This window comes from Bos javanicus, chromosome 2 (assembly GCF_032452875.1).
Source record: "Bos javanicus breed banteng chromosome 2, ARS-OSU_banteng_1.0, whole genome shotgun sequence".
NCBI classification, from domain to species: domain Eukaryota; kingdom Metazoa; phylum Chordata; class Mammalia; order Artiodactyla; family Bovidae; genus Bos; species Bos javanicus.
The window spans coordinates 124,406,131-124,428,095 of NC_083869.1; the positions used below are offsets into that span (position 1 = coordinate 124,406,131).

The following is a 21,965-nucleotide window of genomic DNA, read 5'->3' on the forward strand; positions in this document are numbered from 1 at the left end:
CTCAGCTGCTCAGTCGTGTCCGACTCTGCGACCCCATGGACGGCAGCACACCAGGCTTCCCTGTCCATCACCAACTTCCGGAGCTTGTTCAAACTCATGTCTATTGAGTCAGTGATGCCATCCAACCATCTCATCCTCTGTCCTCCTCTTCTCCTCCCACCTTCAATCTTTCTCAGCATCAGCATCTTTTCCAATGAGTCAGTTCTTTGCATCAGGTGGCCAAAGTATCAGAGTTTCAGTCATTTCAATGAATATTCAGGACTGATTTCCTTTAGGATGGACTGGTTGGATCTCCTTGCAGTCCAAGGGACTCTCAAGAGTCTTCTCCAACATCACAGTTCAAAAGCATCAATTCTTTAGTGCTTAGCTTTCTTTATGGTCCAACTCTCACATACGTACAAGACTACTGGAAAAACCATAGCTTTGACTAGACGGACCTTTGTTGGCAAAGTAATGTCTCTGCTTTTTAATATGCTATCTACATTTGTCATAACTTTTTGTCCAGGGAGCAAGCATCTTTTAACTTCATGGCTGCAGTCACCAGCTGCAGTGATTTTGGAGCCCAAGAAAATAAAGTCTCTCATTGTTTCCATTGTTTCCCCCCCTGTTTCCCCAACTCTATGGGAAAGTTGGATATAAAAATACATTACAAATCCTAAATATTAGTAACTTTAAAGTCATACCTAGATCTTTGTCTTTTTTTCTTACAGGTTAATATTATCCCAAAACTATGTTGAGCAAAAACTTAACTATGTACACACTGATATGCAATTCAAGCATAAAATACCACCTAGGACCTCTGGAGAGAAGCAAATTCCTTTTCTCCATAAAAAGTTATAAAAAGTATGGATCACAACAGAGAATCATGGTAGTGACTGTGGTTCTTGTCTTTTTATCTTTTTATTTTTCTTGTATTTTTAAGCAACTTGATATACAAGTCACATACTATAAAATTCACCCATTTAAACTGTATAATTCAATGCTTTTTCATATATTCAGTGTTAGAGGTAGTGATTACTTTTTAAGATATTCTGGCTTTTCAGTTTTATGAGTTCATTTGTTAGCTATTAAAAGATTTTGGTGCATAAATAGAGAACACTTAACTCTAAAAATTTGAATTATTTCCCATTTCTGAAGGTCTAGACAAAGAAGAGTCCTGGTTGTGATCAGTTTGTGGGCCCATTAACTCCAGTATTATATTGCTCTTATCTGACAACAATAGAATCAAATTATTTATTAGAGCAGTGATGAGTAAAACTCAAAGCGATCATATTGAGTAAAAGGACTCTTAAATTCTAGTTCTAGCTCTGTTCCTAGCACAATTTCTGCTAGGATGGCATAGGTACAATGGGTATGCAATGGGTCAGTGGTTCCATTATCAGAGGAGCATGATTCATCTTTGGATCTTGAAGAAACGAACAAAAAAACCCAGCTGATGCTCATCTCCACCACAGACAGATGTGGTATCCAAGAGTGAAGCTTGGGCATTTGTTTTGTTTTAAAGCTCCAAAGATGACATGGACATATTCCCCCAGCAAGAATCACTGCAACCAACTACTCACAGGACGGATACGGCTTGGCGTGTGAACCTGGGAAGTTATATGACTGTTTTGTGCCCCAGTTTCCTCAATCATAAAACAAGAATTCCTAAACGATTTTGTCCACTAGATTGTTGGCACTAATAAGAATATATAGAAATGATTTGAAAATCAAAAAATGCAACAAAAATATAAGCTGAAAAATCCTTGTCATCATTATTAAGCATATTCTTGTGACCTCCTACTCTATCAAAATAAATTGGGATCTGAATCAGTTTTAGTTCTTTAGCTGGTGAAGCAGATGCTCTGAGCACCAGATATAACAAAAGAGAAAGGGAGTGTTCATTAAAATGAGGTCTCTTATAAGTAATACTTACTAAGTTTCCCTAATACACCATCTTGAGCTTAGAGGGTTATATTAATGAAAAAAAAGGGAGGCCTAAGAGGGGAAAGTTTCTCTGTTAAGAAGAATGGAAAAGGATCCGGGAAAAGGAGGAAAAATAGTTTTTATAGACACGTTTTCAAATTCTTATACTGAGCAGACAGTACACAGAGAAACAGAAGATGTTTGAAAACAGAACTACAAAAAAGTCCTACTCAGTTTATATGCAATTTAGATGTTTAAAAGATAATATATAAAAAACATTTAGAACAGTACCTAGAGCATGCTAAGTGCTCAATGAACTGCCTAATGAACTCTTTTATCCTTCCTCTTCCACAGAAAAGAAGTTATTCTGGTGAAGGATAAAAAACATGGCACTGGCAGAACAGTTTTACATATTCTTAACTCTGTCACTGACTATGTGACATTGGGCAAGTCACTTAAATTCTAAGGTTTAGAATTTAATAATGATGAAATAATAAACATCAATGGATATTCTTTTAAGAAATTAGAAAAAGGACAGTTCAAAAAAGTAAAAAGAAAATAATAAAAATACTAGCTGGCAAAAATTAAATTAAAAATATATTACAGGAAGAAAACAAAACCCAAAACTGGTTCTTTGGAAAGATTAATAAAATGAACATATCAGTTGCAAGCTTGTTAAAAAAAAAAAATAGGGATAGGTGTATAATACCAATATGAGGAACACAGAAGGGGACACTGCTGTAGATCTTACAAATATTAAAAAGATACAACTTTACTGCAATAAACCTGAAAATTTAGATGGATTGGGCATTTCCTAGAAAAAGCACAATTACCAAAACTGAAACAAGAACTAGAACATCTTAATAGTCCTTTCTAATAAAGACATTGAATCTGGAAGCAAAGAACCCTGCCACAAAGGGATCTTTAGAACCAGCTGGCTAGAATTTATAGGTGAATTCTTCCCAAACATTAAGGAAGAAATAATACCAATCTTACCCAAACTCTTCCAGAGAGCAGAAAGAGGGAATACTTCTCAATCTACTTTGAGGCCTGCATAAGCTTGATACTAAAACCTGACAACATTTACAAGAAAGGAAAATTACAGGCCTATCTCTCATGAATATCATTGCAGAAAGCTTTAAATGACATAAGAAGAATATATTATGATCAAATTGAGTTTACTTCAAGAATGCCAAGAAGGCTTAACAATGGAAAGGCAATCAGTTTAAGCCATCATGTAACATAAAGAAGGAGAAAAATCCTACTACTATATCAACTAATGAAGTGAAAAGCATTTGATAAAAATCACCATTCATTCATGGTAAAAACTCTCAGAAGTTTCCTTCTCTGATAAGAGGTAGCTATGTAAAACCCAGAGCAAACATCACACTTAATGATGAAATACTGATGCTTTCTCCCTGAGATTGAGAGTAAGACGAGAGTATATAAAGAATACCCACAAATTAATAAGACAGGCAGCCCAATAAAAATACGAGCAAAAGATTTGAACAGGCACTTCAGAAATAATGATGCAAGTAGCTATAAATTATGAAAAGGTACTTAAGTTCATTAGTCATCAGGATATGACTGAAAACTTTTTTATGGTCAAAAAAGTTCATTCAGGTTTTTCTATAATATCTTACAGATTTCCCCCCTAAGAACACAGTGTATAACTTAATAAGAACTGGCCAATATTAGTCAATAGACAGAGACATCAAGGTTTTTTAAAATCTTGAACTCTGAGGTTTCTACAGCCAGAAAAAGAGAAACAGTCAACATATGATTTCTATAAGTAATAGAAGAGTATTTCTAAGTAAAACTTTCTAAATTGGTCAAAGTACCAAAGCTCAATAACCCTTGAACTGTTGATTATTTTGCTATTAGAAAAGATACATCAGGCATAATATCTATATAACAAGGAAATTTCATTAAGTGGAAAATGCCATGGAATATGGTATTGGATAGACGTGGGTTTTTGTTTAAGCTATCTGTGAGATCTTGAATAAGCTGCTTAAAATTTCCAATTACAGTTTTCTCACTAAAAAATGGGGATAAAATAATGGGAATGATAGCTCTCCAAAACTAAACTGGAGGTAGGGTGATTTATTGGACAAGAAGGCAATGCCTGATGCCGTTATAAGAATATGGCAGGATTTCCCTTGTTAAGGGAAGAATCTGGTTGAGAATCCAATCGCCAATGCAGGGGACATGGGTTTGATCCCTGGTCCAGAAAGATTCCACATGCCACGGGGCAACTAACCGTGTGCCACAATTACCAGGCCCGCATGCTACAACTACTGAAGCCTTTGAAACTAGAGCCTGTGCTCAGCAACGAGAGAAGCTACTGCCCTGAAAAGGCCGTGCACGGCAATGAAGAGTAACCCCTACTCACCACAACCAGAGAAAGCCCACGCAAAGCCACGAAGACCAAGTGCAACCAAAAATTAAATAAATTCTTATTTTTAAATAAGAATATGGCAGACATGAGGACTGAGTCTTCATACCTTAGACTTAACTTGTCCAACTCTGCTCCTCTCTCAGACTTTCGCACTGTACTAAATGATCAAGCCTAGGAAAAACCTTGATTTTCTTTTCCTTACCATCTCCAACACTTAATTTACCAGTAATCCTGTCAGACCTGGCTTCTGAATTATATCCCTGATCAGTTTGCACTATCTTTAATGCCAATATTCAAGTCCTAGCTGCTGCCATCTCTCATGCAAATCCAGCAACAGACTTCACCATTATTCTGCTTTTCTACCCCTGGAGTGGAGTAGATCTTTGCACTAGCCACATGTGTCTATTTATATTTAGTTAAAAATGAGTTTCTCAGTTTCATAGCCACATTTCAGGTTCACAATGGCCACAGGTGGCTACTGGCTATCAAACTAGACATCACAAAATAGAAGAAAGTTCTATGGGACGGCACTGATCTAGACACCTGCCAAGCTCACTCCTACCTCCAGGGCTTCATACTCACTGCTCTCTCTTCAGGAATGTTCTTCCCCCAGATTTATTTATTTAACCTCATAATTCAGGTTTCAGTTCAGATGAAGCTCCTCAGAGAAACCTTCTGAATTCAGATTGGACCACTGAGTCTGACTTATTAGAAAAGACCCCGAAGCTGGGAAAGATAGAGGGCAGGAGGAAAAGGGGACGACAGAGGATGAGATGGTTGGATGGCATCACCGACTCGATGGACATGAGTTTTAAGCAAATTCTGGGAGATGGTGAAGGTCAGGGAAGCCTGGCATGCTGCAGTCCACGGGGTCACAAAGAGTTGGACACAACTGAGCGACTGAACAACACTTCAGCCTGAAGCAGCTTCTCAACTGCCCCATCTCCAGACACTGTCCCTCCCATCACTCTGGCTGTTTTCTTTACAGCGCTCACCACTATCTGAACATGTTTTATTCTGCTTCTGTCTCTACCCATAAACATAAGCCCCATGAGAACAGGGCCACGTTTGCATGTTCACACCTATATCCCCAGTAACTAGAATAATACCTGATACACAGAAATGTACAACAAATTGCTGAACAAATAAATGAGTTAAGTATCCAACAACCAACATGTACTCCAATCCACTTACCTGCTATCATATCTTGAGAAAAATTATTTAATCTCTGAGCTTAATTTCTGTGTGTGTGTTATCCACTCAGTTGTCTCCAACTCTTTGTGACTCCATAGACTATAGCCCGCCAGGCGCCTCTGTCCAAGGAATTCTCCAGGCAAGAATACTGGAGTGGGTTGCCATTTCCTTCTCCAGAGAATCTTCCTGACCTGGGGATCGAACCTGGGTCTCCTGCATTGCAGGTGGATTCCTTACCATCTGAGCCACCAGGGAACTTAATTCTTAGTGCTATCATGAAGAATAAATAAATCAAAGACTACAATCTGCCTTGTAGAGAAAAACCAGAAAGAAAGAAACCTGACGTGCAGTACAGGAACAGAAGTTCTGCTGCTTGATAATTTCCCAGCGTGGCTAATCCGTTCCTGATTCCTTTAAAGTGAGTTAGGCGTTTCTGATATATCCTCCCACAATGCGACAAACCAGAATACAGCAGCATAGTTCTGGATAATAATTAACAAAATAATAATTCTGTGGCCAGAACATTAACAATATCTTAATGATACTTAATATTTTAGTATCAATTATTAAGTGCCAACCACTGTGCTAAGCAGATCATCTCATTTAGTTCTCATGAAAATTTGAGGTAATATTATAGCCTCATCACACCCACTTTATGAATGAGAAAACTCAAACAGATGAAGTAACTCATTCAAGATAGATCATAAATGTAGTGACCGAGACTGGGAACCAGGTCTGATTCTGTAACTCGAACCTTTAACTACCGTACCACGCACCTTGCTTTTACAGTAGACAACACAGAGCTGCAATCAGCGATACTCTGTTTTGTTACTGCCTTCTGAACTTTTATTTATTAGCCACCTCTTTTTAGCGGCATAAAGAACTGAATATGGCTTGGGAACTCCCTGGATGTTCAGTGGTTAGGACTCGGCACTTTCACTGCTGGGGCCTGGGTTCAATCCCTGGTCAGGGAACTAAGATCCTGCATGCCATGCGGCACAGCCAGGGAGAAAAAAAAGAACTGAATATGGCTTATTACTTCATTTCATTAATGTTAATGCTCTAAAATCCTTAAGACTAAACTTAGAAAAACTGAAACAGGTCTTCTGTCAGTATATACAATCATGAAACATTTATTTCCTCCTCCTTGTATTTAAACAAAATTTGGAGACTCCAATAATATGATTGTTTTTTCTGTCTATAATTGACACATGACAAATATTCTAAACTTTTCCAATGATTGCCACAGCACTAGAGTGAGGCAGACTCTCTCCTTCTTTTCTACTTCAAAAATAACTATTTAAGAATGTCCAAGAGGGCGTTAGTATAGTATTTTACATTCGGTTTCTCCCTGTGGCAGAGAATTTTGAATTCTAATTCTAGTGGTATTTAACCCACCACTACCTGGCAGTGGGACCCTGATCTAGTTACTCCTCTCTCTGAACCTTTTTTCTCCTTTTCTTAAGGTGATTTCACTAAAGTATACAATTAGTAAGATCCTTTTCATTTTCCACTGACCTTCTTTGATTCTTTTATAGATAACCGTACTTTCTTTGCACCTGATCACATCCGATAACACATTTCCTTTCTCTCTCTCTAAAGAGTTAGGATGACAAGAAATCATTAATTCTTAGTACAAACCTCCATCAAGGCTTCGGGATGCCCGTTTGCTTGCTGTGCGCTCAAAGTGTGGGGCAGGCCTGTCAATCAGAGCACTAGCTTGCCTGGTCTGAGCCTGAGTTCGGCCACTGTATCGGAATTTGGATCCCAGGGCAAGAAATTTGCTTTTAGGAATGGTGTCTGTAGATGTCAGTCTGGAGGGAAAAAACATAATAATCATATATTATATACATTATCTTACTCTAATGAGACTGAAATTAAAGCCAAAATCAAGAATTAAAAAGTTTCATAACTCTCATCACTTCAGTTCAGTCGCTCAGTCCCGTTCGACTCTTTGCGACCCCATGGACTGCAGCACGCCAGGCTTCCCTGTCTATCACCAACTCCCAGAGTTTACTCAAACTCATGTCCATCGAGTCAGTGATGCCATCCAACCATCTCATCCTCTGTTGTCCCCTTCTCCTCTAGCCTTCCATCTTCCCCAGCATCAGGGTCTTTTCCAATGAGTCAGTTCTTCATATCAGGTGGCCAAAGTATTGGAGCTTCAGCTTCAGCATCAGTCCTTCCAATGAATATACAGGACTGATTTCCTTTAGGATTGACTGGTTGGATCTCCTTGCAGTCCAAGGGACTCTCAAGAGTCTTCTCCAACACCACAGTTCAAAAGCATCAATTCTTCGGCACTCAGCTTTCTCTATAGTCCGGCTCTCACATCCATACATGACTACTGGAAAAACCATAGATTTCACTAGAGAGACCTTTGTCGGCAAAGTAATGCCTTTGTTTTTTAACATGCTATCTAGGTTGGTCATGGCTTTTCTTCCAAGGAGCAACTGTCTTTTAATTTCAAGGTTGCAATCACCATTGGCAATGATCTTGGAGCCCAAGAAAATAAAATCTGTCACTGTTTCCATTGTTTCCATTTGCCATAAAGTGATAGGACCGGATACCATGGTCTTCATTTTTTGAACTTGAGTTTTAAGCCAGCTTTTTCACTCTCCTCTTTCACTTTCATCAAGAGGCTCTTTAGTTCTTCTTCACTTTCTGCCATAATGGTGGTGTCATCTGCATATCTGAGGTTATTGATATTTCTCCTGGCAATCTTGATTTGAGCTTATGCTTCATCCAGCCCAACATTTCATATATAAGTAGGGTGACAATAAACAGCCGTGACATACTCCTTTCCCAATCTGGAACCAGTCTGTTGTTCCATGTCTGGTTCTAACTGCTGCTTCTTGACCTGCATACAGATTTCTCAAGAGGCAGGTAAGGTGGTCTGGTATTCCCATCTCTTGAAGAATTATCACTATACCCCTGTAACATTTTCATCATTTTATATATAAAAGAAACTGAACCTCAAAAAAGGCTACTTGCTTAAGGTCACATAGCTGTTAAGAAATAGGGTAGTCACAGAATTCAAGCCCAGGGCTCTTGTTCTACACTCCTAGAATAATTTTGTCAAACGCACTCCAAACTCAATGCCTGGTAATCTATTTAATAGGTTTTTTAGTGTATTTTCAACTCAGAAACCTCATCTTCTTTCTACACAGTACTCTCTGCTCTCTTTTGTCATGGCATTTACTCCACTGAATTGAAACAATCTATGTTCTAGTCTCCACTATGAGACTGTGAGCTCTCTAAGGATAAAGAATAAAGTCTGACTTATTCATCTTTGTGTTTTAACTTCTGGCATAGTGCCTGGCTGAATCTGGCCATTCAGTGAATGTTTGCTGAATAAATGTATACATACATTGCTACATCAAATACTACCAAAAAGAGAGTCCTCCCCGCCCCTCTTTGGGGTAGCTTATTTTAATTCAGCAAACACTTTCTTTTATGTAATGAAGCATTGTTGTTTAGTCACAAGATATGTCCAACTTTTTTGCAAGCCCATGGATTGTAGCCCACCAGGCTCCTCTATCCATGGGATTTCCTATGCAAGAATACTGGAGTGGGTTGCTATTTTCTTTTCCAGGGAATCTTCTCGACCCACAGATTGAACCTGAGTCTCCTCCACTGGCAGGTGGATTTTTTTTACCACTGAGCCATCTGCTGCTGCTGCTGCTGCTAAGTCGCTTCAGTCGTGTCCGACTCTATGCGACCCCACAGACGGCAGCCCACCAGGCTCCCCCGTCCCTGGGATTCTCCAGGCAAGAATTCTGGAGTGGGTTGCCATTTCCTCCTCCAATGCATGACAGTGAAAAGTGAAAGTGAAGTCACTCAGTCGTGTCTGACTCGTAGCAACCCCATGGACTGCAGCCCACCAGGCTCCTCCATCCATGGGATTTTCCAGGCAAGAGTACTGGAGTAGGGTGCCACTGCCTTCTCCAACTGAGCCATGAGGGAAGCCCAATGAAGCATTACATGTCAATATATCCTCTTATTTTGATGCAGTGGATATAAATATGCTATCCTACAAGCAAAAACACCAGATGCAACTGAAATCTATACCATAGATATTAAACATTAAAAATAACTCTTTTTTTTTTTTTTTGGTGGGGGGATAAACTAGGAGTTTGGGATCAACATATACACACTACTATATTAAACAGATAACCAACAAGGATCTATTATATAGCACAGGGAAGGATACTCAGTATTTGGTAGTCATTATAAGGGAAAAGCGGAGAAGGCAATGGCACTCCACTCCAGTACTCTTGCCTGGAAAATCTCATGGATGGAGGAGCCTGGTAGGCTGCGGTCCATGGGGTCGCTAGGAGTCAGACACGACTGAGCAACTTCACTTTCACTTTTTACTTTCATGCATTGGAGAAGGAAACGGCAACCCACTCAAGTGTTCTTGCCTGGAGAATCCCAGGGACGGCAGAGCCTGGTGGGCTGCCGTCTATGGGCTTGCACAGAGTCGGACACGACTGAAGCGACTTAGCAGTAGCAGTAGCAGTATAAGGGGAAAGAACCTGAAAATATATATATATATAACTGAGTCACTTTGCTGAACACCTGAAACTAACAGAACATTGTAAAGCAACTATCATTCAATTTAAAAAAAAAAAGAAAAAAAGTTCTTTTTATTCTTCCTCACCTTCATTTAAAACTATTTCTTGGTTTTAAAGTAGATGATGGAAGCATAAAGAAATATCTTAATGTCAATAATTAAGATTTTTTAATTTAGTGTAACGTGTAACCTGATGGTTTATTTGAAATGAGAATTGAAATGTTATTTTCCCTGACTTATTTTTCTGTACACTGTTCTTTAGTGCGAAGTATGACATAAAAAATACAAATAGAAGAAAAAGATATCATGGTTCTCTCTCTTGAGAACCATTTAAAAAGAGTCAAGTTTATTTATGAATGACATGGCATAAGGTCTGGCATTTGCTTCAAAATAATCTGGGAAGTAGTAGGAAAGAGTGGGTGGGGATACAGATGAAACGAGATTGGCACTGGGGTGATAATTATTGAAGCCGGGGTTTGGTACAAGGAGAGCTCATTATATTATTCTCTTCACTGTGCTATACATGCAATTTTCATTTTCTTAAAAAGGCTAAATGACAACAACTAGTTGGCTCTCCTTTCAATGTGAGTAATGATCTGCCTGCTGGATTTTAAGTTCCATTAGGACTGGGACCAGCACTACTAGAGGTTATTCCCAATGTCTGTATGAAGGGTAAGCACACAGGAAATGCTTGGCAAATGAACAGAGGGGCTAGGCATGTGGCCTCAGGAAAAGTAAAGGAGATGAAACTTTCTTCTGTCTTCTGTTTATCTGATACAATTGGGCTTCAAAGGTGGTTCTCTGTGCTCCCTTTCTGGGGTTGATTAGAACCAAGATAAGGATCAGCTTCAAATCTTTAACCTTGTTAGAGTAAGAGACCCACAGCAGGTAGTTAGGCACTCCTTAGAAAAATTCCACATGGAGGCCAGTCAGAGTCCCTCCTCCTGGTAGGGCCGGATTTAGCTCCCTAGGGCAATCCCAGAGTCTCTTTTAAACACAGGCTCCTATTCCTCACTCCCTCCTCCTTCCACCATACACAGAAAGATGCTCTGGGCTGTGGAGGCCGTGTTTTTCAACCCGAAGGAGGGGAACTAGGTTCATTTTGTCTTGCTTAAGATGATTTCACCTCAGCTAAAGAAAAGACTGCCAACCATACAAAGAAGGGAATTTCAACAGCAGGCTTAAAATAGAAACACGCATTAATAATTTAATCTTGAAAAATACTGAAGTGAGAACAATACCTGAAAAACGTGTGATGCTCTACACAGACTTTCCATAATTTCTTAGCTGCTCGGTAACTGGGAAGTTTGAATCCGATGGTACTTTCGTACTGTTCTTGCTGTAAGCATACAGATAAACACGGAACACAAAGTATTAGTCAACTACTGAAACAGGACCAGAGAAACGCGGTGCTACGAGGAGATGGCTGCGAATGAAAGAATGTTACTAATCTAAGGACATAAAACAGCACTTGAAATTTCTTCCAACTTAACAAAAGAAATTTGTACACTGAGGGTGGTTTTTCATCTTATACTATTTACACATCTTATTTTGTTCAGAAACACACACGTATACATACACCGTACATTTTCTGAGACATAAATAAGTCATGTTTTGATCATCCAGACACTGTTCTTCCTGCATTTAGGATACTAGGCTACTCAATAATCAGGGACTGGGATAACAGATGATTCTTCCAATGAACTAATATTATTATGCAGTCATTTTTAGAAATAGAAACTAAAGATTGTGGTTCAAACCAGATTCTTGAATTATTAAATATCTTTTTTTTCTTTGATTGCTTGTTAATTTATCTAGATAACCTCTTTGACTGAAACAAACCACATCCTGCAGGGCTACTGGAAACACTGTCCTGCTCCTCTTGCCTCTGTTAATGTCAGTTAACTTCTAGTGCCTATTATGGCCAATAGCACTGTGATTGGATAGTATCATCTATATTTTTACACACGAGTTTCTTCATGTGTAACTGAGATTAGAGAAGTTACTTGCTCAGTCTCACACCTCTTAACTGGCAGAACCGGAATTTCATGGTTTCCCCTACACCACACTACTTCTAAATCATCTATTGCAGTCATAATACTACATTACACTTCTCAAAATCCTCCTGTTGTTCTTTATTGCTTTCTAAAGTAAGACTTTTGCATTTTTAGTATATATTATATAGTTAACATTTAAAAAAACAGAGGACTTTCTGTTTTTTAGTATATATTATATAGTTAACATTTAAAGAAACAGATGGGAAGTATATATATATATATATATGGTGTGTTTTCTTTTCTGCCTTCCAACATAAAAAAGGAAGCCTGCAGAGGGAGAGACTCTTCTATTCACTGTTCCTAGCCCCTAAAATAGTGTCTGACACAAAGAAAGCTGTCAAAAAACATTTGTTGACTGAATGACTCTTGTATTTGGAACTCTTTAACTAGGCACAGGTAAATTATTACGGTCCTAAACAAATGCTTCAGCGATAACCCTTATCCGAAATTTTAAGGCTGCACATTCAGTATTTCCATGCTGAAACGACGAGTCATTTTTCACCAGTAGATGGTGATATACACACAGAAAAGCTTCTTTACATTAGTAGGGTGCTTTTCTGCTGAGAGCTTTTACAGCTGTCATCTCATTTGATCTTCAAATCAACCTTGACAGAAGAAGGTACTATCCCCCTTGAGTGATAAAGAATGCCTGAGATCTGTCAAGGGTCTTTTACTTAGTAGGTGGCAGAATAAGTGTTGGAACTTTTTTTAAAAATTTAATTCCTACGTGAACAAGTTTCTGCTATACCATGACAGGGCTTTAATATAAAAGTTAGACTTAGCCAGCAATGGTATATCCTGAAAATTGACTAACAACTGAGTTATCTGGTACAAAGTTGAACATCCAAGTCTACTACAAATCTAGAACTTGACCCTGGAACACATTTCCAGTCACTACCAGAAACTACACATACAAATAAATTTATTTATATAGATAAGGGATTTGTGGTGCAAAATGAAAGTAATTTAAACTCACAGGTTAAATATCTCATGCTATTTAATTTAAAAATATTTTCCATCAAGTTTTTACCTGAAGCAAACAAGGAACAAGTTTATTAATCCAAATTTCACTGCTGGCCTTGGTGTATTTGCTTACATGAAGAGAACTGTCCAGAAAACCAACAACAGTAAAGGAAGGAAGAAGCATCATGGGACTGATTACTTTAGGAAACAAAATACCAGCGCCTAAACAGTTGGCTGTAGAGAGGGAAACAGGCGTGAAGAGCTGTTTTAGACATGATCTGTGTTTGATTCAGGAGGAAAGGGAATCATGAGCTCTGTACCTCTCCAGGCCGAATCTTAATGAAAAAGCTGCTACGTTTGTAAGAAATCTTCAGCACTTTGGGCCAAGGAAAGCGGTTAATTCTCAGCTTTTCTTTGTAAACCAGAAGGCCACTAGAGCAGACACCTAGGATGATATCCACGCCCTCCAAGTCCTGAGGAAAAAAGAGTTAGAATGTCAGTCTTGAGCCAAATGCTCAACATAGCTGACTCTTATTAGACAATCTGAAGCTATCAACAACCCAAAATAGTTACCCTAACAACTGTAACCCATGGAATTACTTGGTCTACGTCAAAATGTTGTTACTATACCGCGTTTTAAAAAAATCATCATTATTACCTATCATAACTATCTTTAAAATTCCAAATGACACTCCTTAATACTATTTCTATAATCTGCTCTAAGGAAATAATTCAAATCACAGAAAAAGCTTTATACATGATAATGTTCAGAATGTTTTAAGAGTGAAAAACTGTATATAACCTAAATATCCAAGCATTAGGCTTAAATTTTGTCCATCCATACAGTGAAATATGATGTAGCTGTTAAAATAGTTAGATTAGACTTTGGAAGATAAATGGGAAAATAACTATGTTGTTAACATTAAGTGAAATAAAGCAGGACAAAATTGCATATATAATTTGATTCCAAGAATATAAAAGATTTTCATAGAAGAAAGATGTGTACACCAAAATGGTAATAATGCCATTCTTTAGGTGGTACAATTACGAGAAATTTTTTTATTTTAGTTTTCTATACTTTAATTACAATAGACATGTATTGTCTTTTAAAAAGCATTCAAATGTCAAAAAACTAACACATGTATGTAAAAAATTCAAATAATACAGAAATGTGTAAAATTTTAAAAATCTACCCTCATCCTTCCATACTCTTTAACAGTAACCAGTACTACTTTGAAAATTTCCTGAATTATCCTATTTTCTAGGCACATACAATTATGTGTGCATAATACATATGTGTGTGCTGTGTGTGTGCTAAGTTACTTCAGTTGTGTCCAACTCTCTGTGACCTTATTGACTGTAGGCTGCCAAGGTCCTCTGTCAAAGGATTCTCCTGGCAAGAATACTGAAGTGGGTTGCCATTTCCTGCTCCAAGGGATCTTCCCAACCCAGGGATCGAACCATGTCTCTTATGTCTTCTGCATTGGCAGGTGGGCTCTTTACCACTAGCACCACATGGGAAACCCCAATATATACATACATACATGTAAATGTATTACTTATATATATATGTCACCTTTATAACGGAGAAGGCAATGGCACCCCACTCCAGTACTTTTGCTGGAAAATCCCATGGACGGAGGAGCCTGTTAGGCTGCAGTCCATAGGGTCGCTAGAGTCGGGCACGACTGAGCGACTTCACTTTCACTTTTCACTTTGATGCTTTGGAGAAGGAAATGGCAACCCACTCCAGTGTTCCTGCCTGGAGAATCCCAGGGACGGGGAAGCCTAGTGGGCTGCCGTCTATGGGGTCGCACAGAGTCGGACATGACTGAAGCGACTTAGCAGCAGCAGCACCTTTATAATGAGGAAAACAACTAGAAAAAAAATTAAAATTCAGTCCTTGAGGGTGGAAACTATATCTAACTCATTTCTGTATCACCCCAAATCCTGTTATTGACAATATGCTTGGTAAGTGTTTACATTGAGTTTGTCACCTGCCCGTATTATCAATCACAATTGATTCAAGGAAAATAAATTTCACCTGAGTTCATCTCTACAGCTGACTATTTATTTAGATAAGTAATAAAAACCCAACATTACATGCTTCTAAATGACTCCTTTCCCCAAAATGAGTACAGAGAAACATATTAGTGTCTACATGTGCTATGTACAAGCACAACAGAGAGAAAAAGAAATAATATTCAGCTTCAACTCAATGACTACATAACACAATTTCCCAGAAGATGCCCCCTTAAGTTCTTAAAGCCTGTGGGTACAATTACATCCCTCTTTTAACTAGATGTTTTGAAGAAATAATTTGCTTTACAGCATTTGGCAAAGGAATATGCTGCCTGATTGCTCATGCATTCCTGATACCTACTGAATTCACACAAGCCTCCAGCAGAAATTGAGAAGCAAAACCTCACCAGTTCAGTTCTGGACCTGACCTGATCTTCCTACCATCTACTTCTGAGAGTCACAGAAGTTACAATACCCAGCCCCAAACAATCCAGAGCAACATCAAGAAAACTCACTAACATACATAGGAATCTTATTAGGGTTATTAGAAATCCAAATAAGGAAGAAACTTCAGATACAGATATTCAAGTTGGGAGAAGCCTGAAAGGTCACTTTAGTCCAATTACCACAAAATGTTTGAAGGTCCTTTTCTAAATTGCTACCAAGTGATTATTCTGCCTAACCTGGAATATCTCCAAAGAACTCTGTCCCTTCTGAGGTAGCCCATCCCACCTTTGAAATAGCTCTGTTAGACAAACTGCCCAACTGAGTCAAACAGTATCTCCCTGCAGCTCCCAGTTTACCTGCTCCAGTGCTACATCTTAGAGGCACAGTAAAACCTCTGCTTCACACACTAAACCCAGAAAGACTGCTATTATATCTTCCCTAAACTTTCCCTTCTGTGGGTTAAGTATCCCTATTCTTTTGCCTGTTTCTCACTGGACATGGGTTTGATTCATCGTATATCCTAGTTAAATTTCACTGAATGAACCTCCGATCATCCCTTGAGTCTTTTCCCTCACAAACTCCTCAACCTCCCCAGCCACTTCAGTAGCTGAAGGTGAGAGAAGTCAAGCGACATCCTGGCATTATTCACTGTGTTAGACTGTCTTGGGTTGAATGGGGATGAAAGCTCAAGTTTCCAGTTACCAGTGGTTCTCAAGTGAGCCATCTGTGTTCCTCCTGTGTGCATCAGAATCACCTGGAGAGCTTGTTAAAACAGAGAGCTGGGCCCTACCCCCAGAGTTTCTGATTCAGTAACTCTGGGATGGGAACTGAGATGAGCATTTCAAACAAGTTCCTAGACAATGCTAAGTGATTCTCAGATTCAAGCATGAAGGGATATTCATTAAATCTGGAGACTAAGCCTCTCCTCCACAGTCAATCAGAATATCTGGGAGGAGCTCAGGAATCGGTATACTTAACAAATACCCCAGGTGATTCTGAGGTAGGTAACTGGCTATGAAACAAGCCTCGCTGTCACTCTGCATTTGCAAATGTATCTGCATTTTAGGAAGTTACCATTTCTTCTGCTCTTGGCACTGTATCTTTTGATCTTTACAGTTGCTTAGGTGTGAAACCTCGTTCTGCTGGTGGAATTGCAAACAGGCAACTCAACTCATATACTTAATACCCTTGACTGATTCAATGGACAGACAACATTCTAACAAAAATTACTATCTCCTCTGAATGTTTCATAATACCCTAGGTAAAGGTTGGTATGAGGTACTATATGACACAGGTCTGATACATGCATATTAATAAGTTACCATTACCTTTGCTTTATGAAGGTCAACACCATACATAGACAACTTTTTGGCATTCTCAAGAAATTCCAGGTCAGCCTGAGCTGGAGTCATGGACCTTTGATAGAAGAAAAAAAAAAAAAGCTTTCAGTGTCAATGTTTATAATAATAGCATTTGTATATCACTCTTACTTTGCATAAACATATAAATGTATACATACCGATATGTAGATGTATTTCATTTTCCTAAAAATAGAATATTATATATGGAAAAGGACTCATCCCTACCTGTGTCTAAATAATTGAAATATGCCTTAGAAAAAGAGCTCTTGGAGAAATAAAAAGTTACCAAAAAGCTATTAGAAGAAAAGTTTTTTTTTAATCCTACTAAAATTCTTTAAAACTGCCTCATCCACCATTAGTTCTGTTCCTCTCTCTCCTTAGCCCTTTTCTTCAACACACATAAACTCCTCCCACTAATTTATCTTGCCAAGGAGGTGACCAAATTAAATCCTCTGAGGGCATGATACAGTTTACAATATCCTCTTAGCTGCCCTTTTCTCTCCATATCCCTGAATTGAGTTATTATGGAAATTAAACAGGAGGGCAGCTGAAGTTGCTTAACTGGGGATTCTTAATGGGGGCAGGCTTGATGAAAAGAAAATTTCTGGTAACAGATGGTGTCCTGCCCACTGATCTAAACAAAATAAATTGGTTAATAGAAGCATGTAGATAAAAGGGCTGCTCTCTCTGTTATTAAGATGTCTTCATTACAAAGCATATAATGAATCAAATTTGTTTGAAAACAATCAGCCTCATAGTCTAAACACTCACTATGACAGTCTTTCCTTCTTCTTTATAACTTTCTTCTCTTTTGAAAAGAGCTCATGAGCTAGGTTGAGCTTTAAAGAAAAAGATATTACTCTTAGTGCTGCACAATTCAGGACCAATCAAATAGAACTTCATAGTAACAATAATGCAGCCACACCCCTGAAGAAAAACCACCGTAAATGCCTGTTTCCCAAAAGACTGCCTGCCTCAAGCTATGAAAAAGCAGCGGTGACCTATTCATTTAACAAGAGAAAGTCTCTTTCAAAACCATGTGTCTTTATCCTCATTAAAAAGAACAAAGGAGGACTTCCCGGTGGTTCAGTGGTTAAGACACCATGCTTCCAGTGCAGGGGGTGTGAGTTTAATTCCCGGCTGGGGACCTAAGATCCCACATGCTGCCTGGTGCCACCAAAAAAGAAAAGAAGAACAAAGGGTTCCTTGGAATAACAAACCCCCTCCCCAATTAAAAAAAAAAAAATCTGGAAAGCAACTGCATACTTGTTAATGACTCAGCATCCCTGAATAAAAACTTCTGCAAGCACAAAAATATCACACCTGAATGCTATTAATGACTTAAATTGAACATACACACAAAAAGAACGGGGAAATAAGCACTTGAACAAGCAATTTTGCATGTTCAACTCATTAAGAACGTCTCAGGAAAGTTTTACAGTTTTTTCTCTCACTTTAATTATACACGTTTCTAGTTAAGGTTACTCCCAACTTTCCAGATTTGGGGCATTTTGTTGTTGTTGTTAGTATTATTGATAGCTTGAAGTTTAGAATTTGAAGCTGGAATGGAGCTAGATTATAGAGTCCAACACTTTCATTCTGCTGATAAAGAAATAGGGCTCAAGGGATTACATGATCATGGGCAAGTTATAAGTCTTAGTTTAAGGCAGCAGGCTTTAGCCAGGACCCAAGTCACATCATTAGAGCTGGCTCCTGCACTTAAGAGTATGACATCAGTCTCCTATAAAGTAAGAACTGTAATAATACCTACTTCCTGAGACTAGTATCAGAAATGATTTTTTTTTTTAATCTTTGGATGTAGCTGGAGCGTGTATGTGTACTTATTTACATCTCTATCTATCTATCCATCCATCTATACATCAGAAACAGTTTTTGCTGAAACCTGCAGTTTTAACGCAATACCATAGGAGTCATTTTAGTTTCCTTCTCACTGTAATTTCTACCTCCCTTTACTGACAGTCAGAAACTTGACTCCCATTATCCTTACTACACTAATTTGATCAACCCCGCCCTGCTCCCCCATACAGAACCAATCTCTACCTCCTGCCACTGACTCCTCCCCGACATGGATGCCCTCTTCACTGGCTTAGACTCTGAATTCCCCATGCTAGGCTGCTTCCCACACGTGTCCTCACTCAGATTCTGACCCCTGGGGTTAGGCTACCCCTTCCATAGACATCTTCACCCTGCTCAGGATTCAACACCGGTATCAGGTACCACTCCATACGGATGTCCTCTGCAGGCCTTACCCTTACATGGACGCCCTTCTCACTCTCTTCTGCGTCTGATAACCACAACCACGTGCCCACCCATGACTCCCTTTTCATCCTATTTGAGCTCTGACTTCTCCTGCAAGGCTGGCCCCCCACAACAAACACTCTCCTCACCCTGCTTAGGCCCCAGTATCCCCAACCAGACTGCCTCCCAGCATGGATGACTATCTTGCTCTATCCCACCTAATGGCTGTAGAACACAATTGATTCAGGAAGCTTTTTCTGATTATAAAAATCATACATTCATTGTATAAAATTTGGAAAATATCTTTAAGAGCATAAAAAAAAAAAACAAACAGAAGAAAGTTTCCCATAATCCCACCAACCACAGATACCTGTGCATGTCAATGCAATCATATTTTACAATTAAACCACAAATTAAACTTAATTATTTTTGACTTAATGTTTTAAAGATTGTGTTTTTTCCTATATTTTCCAAGACTCTTGAAAATAGTAACAAACTAGCTGGAAAGAGATTAGACAGCTCTAAACTATTAGGAGTACTGTTTTGAATTAATTCAGTACCACTTAATAATTTACTATTTGAAATTATTGCAGCTTACAAGAAGTACCTAACTGGAGAGTTTGGCACAGGTTAATTTTCGCTCATTAAAAAGAGAAGTTATAACAAAGTTTCCCTGTATTTATTTTGAGCAAACTGAGTCAGGATACAGAGCCACTCAGTGAGTTCCAGTGTTAAATGACAGCTTTTTTTCCTTTTTTTTTTAAATGGGAAAAGCTGCTTTATTCAGGAAGCCAGCAACCTAGGAAGATGGTGGACTAATGTCCTAAAATCATCTCCAAGTTGCTCGTTAGGAGACAAGGGTTTTTAAGGCATCGTGAGGGAGGGGGTACAGTTTGCATGATCAGCTCGTGTACAATTCTCAGGGTGGTTGGCATAAAGGCAAAGTTTCAAGCATCACCCATCTTCTGGATTTCAACCAATTTGGGGTCCACATGCTTGCAAGTCAACAGTTTTCATCTGGTGGGGGATGTGACAGCCTTTTAATAACATTGTTGCATCTCCAGATTAAAGACTGTGGTTTCAAATAATTACGTAGGGGACAAGTGACAACTTTACATTATCTTCCTAGTCCCCATAAATGTAGGACAATTAATTTTAAGCCTTGATTTGCTAGTGTACGTTTAATGTGAATTATAGCTTCACAGTTTCTGTCTCGGCAAACAAAGAGCCACTACTAAGGATTCCATGTATGTAGACTGTCTTCTCTTTATCTGAGGAATGGGATCAACACATAGTAAATGCTTCTGCCTAAGCAGAAGTCTCTTTGGACTGGTTAAAATGTCACATTGTCGGGACATAATTAAAATTCCCATTTGGCTTTCTGTTTGTAAGGACTGCCAATCTTTCCAAAAAGGAGCAAGTAAATTCCAAGATGACAGACCTCTAAATTTTCTGATCATGGAGATACATCACTGCTCAATTTCTACCCATACACCTCACAGAACATCAACTGGAACATATCCATCCATCTGTCCTCTGAGATCGTTTCACCTATTTGGATTTAAAGTCAGTTCCCAAAAGCAGTTCTCTAAACCCAGACTCACACTCATTACTGACAAAATGGAATAAGAATTATTATTTTCCTAACAAATATTGGAAATTTTATTATATACTAATCATTGTGCAAAGCACTTTACATGAATTTCTGATTAAATAATCACAAAATTCACAGTATCATCCTTTTGTTTCAGATGGAAAAATGGAAACTTGGAGAGCTTAGGTAACTAGCATGCATGTGTGCTACGGTTGCTGCAGTTGTGTCCAGCTCTTTTCGATCCTGTAGACTCTAGCCCGCCAGGCTCCTCTGTCCAGGGGATTCTCCAGGCAAGAGCACTGGGAGTGGGTTGCCATGCCCTCCTCCAGGGGATCTTCCCAACTCAAGGACTGAACCTGGGTCTCCTGCATTTCAGGCAGATTCGTTACCATCTAAACCACCAGGGAAGCCTAGGAAGCCCTTAAGTAACTTACTAAGAATCATAAAGCTAATAAGGAATGGAGACTGAATTCAAAGTAAGACAGGCTGACTCCTGAGCCCAGGCTTTTGCCTTAGTGCCTAGCTCAGTGGTTCTCAAAATGTTGACCTCAGGATCCCTTCCCTCTCAATAATTACTGAGGACTCTAAAGAGCTTTTATTAAATGTGGGTTATTTCTATCAATATTTACTATAATGGAAGGTAAAACTAATAAAATTTGAAACTACTGATTAAATCTTTAAAGAATAACAATAAAAAACTCCTATTTTAACAACTTTTTTAAAAATAACAACATTTTCCCAAACTGTTGTTAAGCAGCGGCATTGTTTTCCATATTTATAAAATTTTTTTAATGTGTGACTTAGAAGACAGCTGGATTCTCCTGTCTAACTACTTCTGAATTCAATCTATTGCAATAGTTGAATTTGGTTGTAGTATATGAAGAAACCTGAGCTCATACAGATATGTAGTTGGAAAATGAAGAATTGATGATTAAAAATCTTCTTTGATACTTACTACACTAAAACTCAACAATGGCAATTTTCTAAGGGGGTTTCCAATGTGAAATCTGAAGACATAATGGTGAACTTCTGTAACCTGTTATATTAAAATCCATTGGCCTATCTTGCCTTTTGAATGGACTTTTTATTGTTATGCATGATTTTGTAACATCATGCATTTCATATCTGAAAAATATTGGCTGACTGAATAATCCAAGTCCTCCAAATGCTGACACATTTCATTGTACAG

General features: G+C 38.5%; 1 protein-coding gene across 27 annotated transcripts in view; it reads right to left on the minus strand.

Moving 5' to 3' along the window:
* Positions 1–21,965, minus strand: part of EPB41 (erythrocyte membrane protein band 4.1) — a 181,208-nt gene that overhangs the window by 53,849 nt on the left and 105,394 nt on the right. For all 27 annotated transcript variants that reach the window (XM_061390473.1, XM_061390525.1, XM_061390457.1 and 24 more), the window contains 4 exons: positions 16,891–16,978; positions 13,414–13,566; positions 11,315–11,412; positions 7,139–7,311 (listed from right to left, as the gene is read on the minus strand). In XM_061390473.1, the coding sequence (XP_061246457.1) occupies positions 7,139–7,311; positions 11,315–11,412; positions 13,414–13,566; positions 16,891–16,978 (512 nt within the window). The remainder of the gene's footprint in view (positions 1–7,138; positions 7,312–11,314; positions 11,413–13,413; positions 13,567–16,890; positions 16,979–21,965) is intronic.